At 36.1% G+C, this 10,265-nt stretch overlaps 1 protein-coding gene across 2 annotated transcripts in view; it reads right to left on the bottom strand.

The window, feature by feature from the left end:
* Positions 1-852: 852 nt before the first annotated feature.
* GFM1 (G elongation factor mitochondrial 1) overlaps positions 853-10,265 on the bottom strand; it is a 39,986-nt gene continuing 30,573 nt past the window's right edge. For both annotated transcript variants that reach the window (XM_008142239.3, XM_054713675.1), the window contains 5 exons: positions 6,711-6,873; positions 4,836-4,980; positions 2,170-2,330; positions 1,361-1,414; positions 853-1,211 (listed from right to left, as the gene is read on the bottom strand). In XM_008142239.3, coding sequence (XP_008140461.2) covers positions 1,080-1,211; positions 1,361-1,414; positions 2,170-2,330; positions 4,836-4,980; positions 6,711-6,873 — 655 coding nt within the window. In that variant the 3' untranslated portion in view covers positions 853-1,079. The remainder of the gene's footprint in view (positions 1,212-1,360; positions 1,415-2,169; positions 2,331-4,835; positions 4,981-6,710; positions 6,874-10,265) is intronic.

Here is a 10,265-nt window from a genome sequence, read left to right as displayed (position 1 = left end):
TTATTTTATTTATATTATTAACTAAGGAAAATAATTTGGATATGTCTGTACATCACATGATTTCTGGATAAAGTGATTCTGAAGAGTATGATAGAATTGCCAGGGAAATCCAACTTATTTCAAAACCAAAAGCTTAATATTTGTTCCTTCATGACCGCAGTGAATATAATATGATAAATTCCAAATTCAACTAGCACTTAGTAGGTGAATGAACTGACTAGGCAGGAACTCTGAAACGTGTATTTCATTATTTAGAGCTGCAGAAAGCTTCAGATGAACATAAATGAGAATCGCATGTGCAAGGGTCTGTTTTTACCTCACTGGTCCACAAGAAAGAAACATCAACACTCCTAAAAGAAGGCAGCTACACATTTACAGAGCCCACAAATGAAAACAATCAGCTCCACATAAAACAGCTAGAAATTTAGCTGGCATTTTAATATACCAATGAAGAATCTGAAAAACGTACTCTATTAAGACCATATGGAACCCACCTACTCTTAAATAAAAAAGCATGCCTGTTAAAGATGACACTCCAAGAAGTGTCATGATATGTGCAATTCACTTTCAAGTGTTTAGCAAAACAATAATTTTTAAAAAATTAAAAATATAAAAGTATGAGAGGTATAGACAACAAACAGATAAAATAAATATTGCAAAACAAATTATCAGATTAACAAATTAACAAAATTGCTCATTGTTGAGACTAGATGGAAGGTATATGGTTGTTCTTTCAGTTTTGCTTTGTTAAAAATTCTTATGATAAAAATTTCAAAAGGAAGGTTACACACATCCTAAGCCTTGACGTGTAACTGATATGTCTCTTCCCGCTTAAAATAAATATAAAATATATATCAGCAATAATCGTATTTTATTTGAGTTTTTTTCAGTGAACTATAAAACCATTCAATAGAGTTGATATATACATAGAATTAACTTTGATATGATAGGAGCTCCTGAATGTAATAGAAAGGGCTTCTAAAATTTCTTGTTTCTGCCTGAACTCATTCCACTAGGAGCCATTAAAGTACCCAAGCCCTGCAGATTCAGTTAAAGTTAGCTAATGTAAATGAGTCAAGTTAGTTCTTGGCTTTTCCTTTTTTTATAGGAAGTTGACCTGTAGCTTCCAAATACTTATTAATGAGGTCCTCTTGTGTGGCTGGTAAACATGGCTGGTATCTGCAGTACTCCATTGTGTACTCTCCCTTCCCCTGGAAGTTAAAAAAAAAATAACAGAGATATAAAAAAGCTTTTTATTACTATCAGGTAAAGTCATGCAAAGACAAGATTTCACAAATTCGATCCTTTTGTAGAGTAGTCTCTTAAAGGGCACTAAAGTAAAATTTAAACACTTGCTTACCTCTGTACATGACCTAAGCTCAGTGGAATAACCAAACATATCATTTAGAGGGACCTGGAAACAAACACAGTAGATATTTTAGCAGTGCTTATTGAATATATTTGAGAGAAAAAAACAGAGAATAGCCATTTAATTCCTTTAGACTTGGGTTTCTACTAACAACTCCTGTTTTAAAAGAACTTTAGCCAAAGATAAACTTATTTTTGTTTTACTGCAAGTAGAAATCCTATTTAAATATAATTTCACCTGACAGTCACAACTAGAGACAAAATGTTTCAGTTGCACAGAGTGCCAGCCTTCCCCCCATCCCCACTCCACTCTCTGGCCAGCTCAGCACTCCAAAGTGTTTCTTCTGTGAAACTGTTCAAACAACTTTCCTGGGACACCTTGATGACATGCTGACCGCACTGTCTTCTAGGAAGCCTTATGGAACGTGATAAAAGACTTTCTCCCAGGAGATTTAAGTCAAGAAAGGAAATTAAATATTAGCCCAATAAATTAGAGAGAACATAAATAAAGCACCTTTGCAAATAAAGCTATAATGAGAAAGATAATTAAATATCTAAGAAAAGAACATATTCACAAAAGGCCTACATGAAATGAACTATATTTTCAGCTTTTGCACTTAAGAGTGGCTCTAACAGCAAATTATAGAAATTGCCATATATATATATAAAAGCCACAAATTCAACACTCAAATAGCCAGGGAAATGTGTCAATTCATTCTACAATTTCCCAAAACAAAAGCTAACTCTAATTTCCTGTTGTGGTTAATAAAAGCAAGACTGGCAGTGACCAACAATACTTACATCTGCATACAGTGTAAAATAGTCCTCAACTCCATCTTGTCCGGTGATTACCCCATGGCGCCGATTAATTCCTGCAATCACTGCTCCCTGAAATTCATTCGGGGCGACAACTTCCACAGACATAATGGGTTCAAGAATACATAATGTTGCATTTGCCAAGGCTGGATTTAAAAAAAAATAGTTTATTAATATTTAAACAAACTGGAACACTTTTCCATCCAGATATACAAAAAGGGAGATAACTCTCCCAAAGGTACACACAGAAATGACAAGGTTAAATTATTTAATCTGGTCTCATTTTTCTGATATCAGTAATAGTCACTCTTCTAAATGGAAATTTCAATAAGACAAAGTTAAGTTTTAGTATTTCCATTACTGCATTTTTAACCTTAAAAATCATTAAGCTACAGAGGATAATATAAAAGGCGTCTTAAAACCACATTAAAGTCCTTTACCATTTCAATCATGCAGTTGAGAGTTACTTATTCTCTCTGAAACTCTGCAGGTGTAAAGACACTAACAGTTAAGTCTTTGACCAAGGTAAGCCAATTCTTTCTTGTTGGTAAGCAATAGATGATAATTGAATTGAGAAGTTTGGTAACCCAAAATGTTCACCCTAAAATTCTCAGATGGCATTCAATGGAGATATACGCTTAAAAGCTGATTTTCTTACTGAGCTTGGCAAAAACTTTATTTTACCCTTTATATTTCTGTCTTTCATGGAGAAATAAGAATTAGATGAAGAAACAGCAAAGTAATTCATTTTTCATGCTAACACCCTGCCTATTTGCACGTTTATCTGGCAAATAACAACCCCCCCCCCCCCCCGCAAACTTCTCAATTCAATTACCATCTAGTGCTTTTCCTTTGCTTATCTTATCATATTTATACACTTAAATAATTAAAATTTAAATAGTACAAATTTAAATAGTACATATTTTAGTTAATATTCATAGATATACAGGCTTTTCTCATAGATATAAATGTGTATATTATAGGCATATACATCTATATTTATATTTCAAATAGGAACAATTGCTAATTGATAACCATACCAATTCTCTTGCTTTATGTAACCTGTAACCTGTAACCTCTATCTCAAGGAAAGCTACCAATTTCCAGTTGAGAACCAGCATAGAACTATTGGTGATTTCTAATTTGGTTTAACTGTACTTTTGAGAAGTATCACAAGGCATACATTTACCAAATCATCACGTTACACACTTTAAATATCTTACAATTTTGTCAATTATACTCCAATAAAGCTGAAAAGAATATTAAATTAATCCAACTAAGCTATCAGCTTAAGATTAAAGTGGTAGAAACTTAGAGGATAAGAGGCAGGTATTTTAATCTCAAACATGGTTAAAAAAGTCTTATTTTCTTTGTAACTTTATTTCCCTTTTCCTATCCTATATAATAAAGCCTAATATGTTAAGTGTCCAGTCGTCCGTTCAACCAATCAAAGTGTAATATGCTAATGATATGCTAAGGTCGCTCAACTGCCCGTTATGACGTGCACTGACCACCAGGGGCAGACAAGTAGACTGGTCGACCAGTCACTATGATGTGCACTGACCACCAGGGGGGCAGATGCTCTGACTGGTAGGTTAGCTTGCTGCTGATCGGGACTGAGCGAGGTGAACACGCCCTTGAACCCTCCCATGGTCCCTTCCCAGCTGGCCAACCTCCCAAGTCCCTCCCAGCCCTGGGCCTGCACCCTCAGGACCCCTCGGGGGATGGCTGAGAGCTGGTTTCAGCCTGATCCGAAGGCCAGGCCTAAGGACCCCACTGGTGCACACACCAGGCCTCTAGTTTAACATAATCTTCAGACTGACAGGATTTCTAGATCACAGATTTCAACTGCAATTTTAATAGGCAGCTGGCATAAATAAAATGGGAAGATTCTTTCACAACTGAGAAACAAAAACACAAATTACTAATGTCTTCCATTAGTTTCAGTAAAATAAGAAATTAGCAACCTAGTCAAAGTATGAGCAACCTTTTCCAACCATTGTCCCCCACCTGATTTCAGGACACAACTTTGAAGTTTCTTGGTTAAATAACCCTGAAGCCAAACTGCTGTGTTGTCATTTGCTTTTCTCTCTTAAAAACAATGAGTCAGATATGTTTGCAATTGCTTAGGGCTGTTTCATACGGGTTTTAATATACATATTATTCTGTGTGAAGAAGGCTGGCAATTTTAGCAGTTTAGCAAGAAGTCTGCACTGTGAAAAAGGTTTACTGAATTCTTTCAAAATACTGTGCCATCCTCAAAATGCCTAAGAGCCTTCAATGTCCTACAAGAAAAAATTATTTATAAATTTATGGAGTTCCTAATATCTGACTAAATCACACACACAAAATACTGTGACTGTAGTTAATGTGTCTTTAAAATATTTCTTAGAAGTCTGAATATTTCTGTCTTTTCTATGAAAAACAACATATAGATTATTTGTGATTTTAAATATATAAAAATGAACAGGTACTTGAGGAGAACAGATAGGCTTTTGATTTTACAAGGTACTCCAGCCTCACTTTTGTTCTGAGTATTTGCTCAGGACTAGCCAGGTTCTCTGGTGTGCCACCCCATGCTCCGGGAAGGGCTGACCAAACCAGCAAGCGAAAACAGCGAGTGACGCAGCGAGTGCTAGGACACAGCATACCTTGTTTGAGCGCCCCTTCTCCTGCGCGGATGAAAGAGATTTCATTGGAATCAACCATGTGATGTGCTCCATCTTGCAGGACAAACCGGAGCCCAGAGAGTTTGTGACCAGACAGAGGGCCCTTCTCGCAGGCATCCAAAAACCCCTGTTAATGAATGAACACCACTTCTGGAGTGAGTGGATTTCCCTTGCAGATGCATTACCAAGAGCCCCCAAACATTTTAGTATTCAGAAGCTTAACATTTTTATGTATGCTATATTTCATGCCTCATAAAAAAAGTTTTAAAAAGCTGAGCACCTGCTTAATTATTGTGGCATCTAGATGAATAATCTCTTGCAAAAGAGTATTAGTTAAAGGTGTGAGTTGGTTTGAAAGTGATGCTGAGAGTGATAACAATCACTTTCTCAAAACCTCATTTTCGGGAATTATATAACCCTCATAACCCATGATAGAGACAGCATGATCTTAATTTTACAGGGAGGAAACAGATGAAATGCAAATCAAAGGAACTCCCCAAAAGAAAACCCCAACAAAACTGGCATTTATTAAACAACTGCAATTCTTCTTTTAAAAAACTAGCTTCACTGAGGTATAAATGACATACAATAAACTATACATATTTAAAGAGTGCAATTGATACGTTCAGTTCTTTTTCATCCAATCACTTAAAATATATTTGTAGAGCATCTACAAGTCAAGTTAGTTTTTCTTGGCAAAACAATCACACGACTGCACATACACGACAATATATTTCTCTGATATTTAAAAACTGTAAACTCTGTGTTAAAAAACAATCTAGCTCTCGTTCATCTACATTAATCTTGAGGAATAGAAGATAATTTAAAAAGTGTGTGAATGACAAAATATTGTCTTGAAATAAAGTATAGAATAAAATACACCAATCACAAAAAATGCTATCAACACTGACATCAAAATTATAATCTGTTATTAAGATATATAAGTTATAAGGTTAAAAAAACAACAAAAGCCCTGACCGGTTTGGCTCAGTGGATAGAGCGTTGGCCTGCGGATTCAAGGGTCCCAGGTTTGATTCAGATCAAGGGCATATACCTTGGTTTCGGGCACATACCCAGTAGGGAGTGTGCAGGAGGCAGCTGATCGATGTTTCTCTCTCATCGATGTTTCTAACTCTCTATCCCCCTCCCTTCTTCTCTGTAAAAAATCAATAAAATGTTTTAAAAACACAAAACAACAAAAAACCTCAATCTATAAGAACAGATAGTGGTTAAAAGTTTATAGCTGTCTTACAGCCAGTGACCTAGAAAGCAAACAAAACACTAACCACTGACATGTGCAGAGCACTTCACAACTGGCAAAGAAATGTCACAGTCTTATCTGATCCCCCGTTTTGTGAGGGGTTCAAGTTTAAGTATTTCACTCTCACTTTACAGATAAAGAAACTGGCTCTGAACACTGTGATTTACCAAAGAGCACAGTAACCGGAACAGATTTATTTAACAGCAGCACCAGGTGTTGGGAATCTTAATGAATGATCATTCTACAAAGTCACCTAAAATCTTCATAAATCCCTAATGACTACTGCAAATTTGAATCGCTGTTTACAATCAATGGAGTAGTTTCAACTTATCAAGAGAAATATATAACTTTATCAACTTAACAAGAGAAATAATCATGATTAAGAAACAAAATGATTTCCCTTCATTGTTATACATACATTTATAGCTCTTGAACTTAATGAATTGAAGATTCTAAATTGGATAGAAAGCTTAGCAGTTAGATTAAGAAGCAGTACTTAAAAATGAACCAGGGAAGACAATGTGATAGAAATATGAGTTGATACCTAATAAACTCATGCTTTTTATTTTTATATGTGTTTTTTGCTTTGTTTTCACCTTTTCTACAGCAGGCACAAATTGTTTGGGAACATTTGACCCAAATGTTTCATCGGAAAACTCCAACTTAGTGTAGTTCTCTGGCTCCAGAGGCTCCAGGACACCTATCACTTTTCCAAACTGGCCTGCACCACCCGATTGCTTTTTATGTGTAAAGTCAAACCTAAAAGAGATTTAGGAGGAAAAAAAAAAAATCAACATAGCATTATGTACTTACCAAATTAAATTACTAATACCGATTGAAATGAAAAACCACATTTCATTATTTTCACTTTTTTTCTTTGAATATGGTGGCCTTGCTATAAAATTTTATTATAGAATTTATTTAGAAAGGAATTCTTTCCTTTCTGTTTTTACTTAAGAAGTGAGGATAGGATATACCACCAAAATAATCCATGGCCTAAATTCCACCAATTCTGAATTTGTTCCCCAAGTAGAAAAATAAAAGTCAAGTAATTAAAAAAATAAGTCAGGCCCTGGCTGGTTGTTCTCAGTGGTTAGAGCTCTGGTTGGCCTGCAGACCGAAGAGTCTCGGGTTTGATTCCCATCCCCAGCCCTGGTTGGGGTGCATGCGGGAGGCAACCAATTGATGCGTCTCTCTCACATTGATATTTCTCTCTCTCTCTTCTCCCCTCCCTTTACTCTCTAAAAAATTTAATGGGAAAAATATCCTCCAGTGAGGATTAAAAAAAGAAGAAAAGAAAATAATAAGTCAGTCTAAGGTTCTTGTTCTAGTAACCGACATTCCGAAGAGCTTACCCATTTTTTGGGAATGCCTCCCTTTCTAGGATAGTGTTCTCTCCTTAAATCTCTACAACCAAGCACAGTTATTTGAAAATGGAAGCTCATCAGTTAATTTATTCAGATAGTCCCTATCTGGTTTTATTACTTGGACATTATGGACTGATGCAATACAAGAGAAGGGAGTTTCAGGTGAAATAACACCCCAAAATGATTAATAGCAAAAAGATAATGACTAAACATAAGTCATTCAAAGAGACACGTATATAAACACAGGTTGGTGTCTACTTTAAACCACTAAGAGCAATATAAATAGAACAAAGTAAGCATTTTACATACAAACTAAGCATATGCACTGAGCAAAACCAGCTAGGGCAATACTAAGCATATTTACATAGGCTATTTCATATAAAAAAAATTTCATGAGTATCTACTGTTTACAAGGCATTTCTTTCTTTAAAATGAAACCTTCCTCAAGACGTTAAGTAGAAGAGATCAGCTCCTTTCAAAATTGTCTGTAGATAACTGTAGAGTGGCGGACATTAATGAGTGCGTGTTCCTGCATACACATCTTTGAGTGGTTTGGAAGATGTAAATATTAATCTTGGTAGGTGATGCTAGCTTAGAATAAGCAGATTTCATAAAGAGGCCCCAACAGTGTCTGATGAAATGCCTTTAAATAATGGTCAAGAGCTTCAGGATGGCCTGGGATAAACAAAGTGCTAAAAGGTTAATTCCTGGGAGGGATGTAAACAGCCATCAGAGCGAAGAGCAGGAAAGCCGAAGAGAAACAACTGCCAAGTCACCACAGGTTTACTGAAGGTTCCAAAACTGTGGTCCACGGACATTCTTGGGCAGGGGTCCTCAAACTTTTTAAACAGGGGCCAGTTCACTATGAACAAATTCCTATGCACACTGCACATATCTTATTCTGAAGTAAAAAAACAAAACGGCAAAAACACCCGCATGTGGCCCCGGGCCGTAGTTTGAGGACACCTGTTATGCCTATTATTTGAGGACGCCTGTTATGCCTATTCCATTTCAAAATGTTTTTGAGACATTTTACATTTTGTTTTCAATTTGATAATAATATAACATCTACACAATATAATCTAGATCTGTGCTGTCTATATGGTAATCCATAACCGCTGATATTTATGTTTAAATTAATTGAAATTAAATAAAATGTAAAATTCAGTTCCTCAGATACATTAAGTCACATTTCAAGTGGGCAACAGTCACCTGTGGAGAATGTCTACTGTACAGAACAGCAAGACAGAACAATCCCATCACCGCTCAAAGCTCTAAGGCAGAACTGCTGTGGAAGGCCCACTCACAAACTAGTCACCCACGCAGCTTCAGGGACCACGTGAATTTAAAATCAAGTGGATGCCAAATAACAAAACACCTGTGTGCCAGGTTTGTACCAAGCACTTAACTTGTTCTATACCACAAATGGATGAAATAGGTACTGTTTTTTATCACCATTTTACAGATGAGAAACCTAAGGGTCATAGAAGGTAGGTAACTTGCCAAACATGATATAGGTATTATGTGGCAGAGCCAGGATTTGTACAAAATCCAATGCTCTTCATCAAACATTTTTCTAGAAGGCTAATAAGAAAAGACCATAAACTGATTTAATCTGCACATGATGCACTCACTTCAAGAGCCGTTAGAGGGTGCTGCACAAACAGACTGGACACTAGTTCAAACAGAGAACAGGTGGAGAGCATAGGCATGCTGAGAGGAGAACCCGGGCGCCTGTGGTCAGCTCACCCACATGCTGCGAAAGGCAATTTAGTTTTGGCAAAACATCACGTCTCACATTAAAATTAATGTTAGTTAGAATTGTGCTGGTTTTGTTGTTTATTTCTACTTTATAGATTCATTTAAACTTTAATAGGCGGACCAAAGTTTTAAGTCATAGGTGTTTTTACTTAGTTTTATGTTTATACAGTTATATAAAATCAGTTTAATTTATCTGATCCGAGACCAATAATTGTTCCTTTCAAGATAACCCATACATTATTTGAGGATAATGATCTCTTGATTAACCATCCATGAAGCTTTAGTAAGATTTCAAGGACTCAAATACAGAAATTATATAAAGAGATTTTCTTAATGCAGTTTATTTAACATTTAAATAGTTATTTTTTAATGCAATAACTATATTTTAAAAAACTTAAAAATTGATGTGTACTTTTAATAAATGCTGGTTAGCCCGAAACCGGTTTGGCTCAGTGGATAGAGCCTCGGCCTGCGGACTCAAGGGTCCCAGGTTCGATTCCGGTCAAGGGCATGTACCTTGGTTGCGGGCACATCCACAGTAGGAGGTGTGCAAGAGGCAGCTGATCGATGTTTCTAAGTCTCTATCCCTCTCCTTTCCTCTCTGTAAAAAATCAATATAATATATTAAAAAATAAAAAAAGAATAAATAAATGCTGGTTACATCACAACCTATACTATTAACCTTGATCTACAGAGATGGCAATTGTATTCATAAAACTTCCAAATGGTGACCTTATCTAACACAGATATTAACTAGCTATTTGTGAAACTTTAAAGTTCATTTTCAGGAAAAAGCTCTTTCTGCATCATCAAAAGGTCATAGTCACTCTTTCCTGGACACTATCAAAGGAGCACACAATTCAAACAATTCACACACACACACACACACACACACACACACACACACACACCCTAAGAGGTTGGCTGATAGATGAATGACTCATACCCTTTCCCCTCAAAAGAAAAACAACCTTCAATTTTGTAGAAAAAGTCTTGAGGAGAAGCTAACCTCTTTGTCCTCTA

The sequence above is a fragment of the Eptesicus fuscus genome, chromosome 3, assembly GCF_027574615.1.
Source record: "Eptesicus fuscus isolate TK198812 chromosome 3, DD_ASM_mEF_20220401, whole genome shotgun sequence".
NCBI lineage: Eukaryota > Metazoa > Chordata > Mammalia > Chiroptera > Vespertilionidae > Eptesicus > Eptesicus fuscus.
Note: the sequence above shows the minus strand (reverse complement) of the source record. Positions and strands in the feature narration are given on the sequence as shown.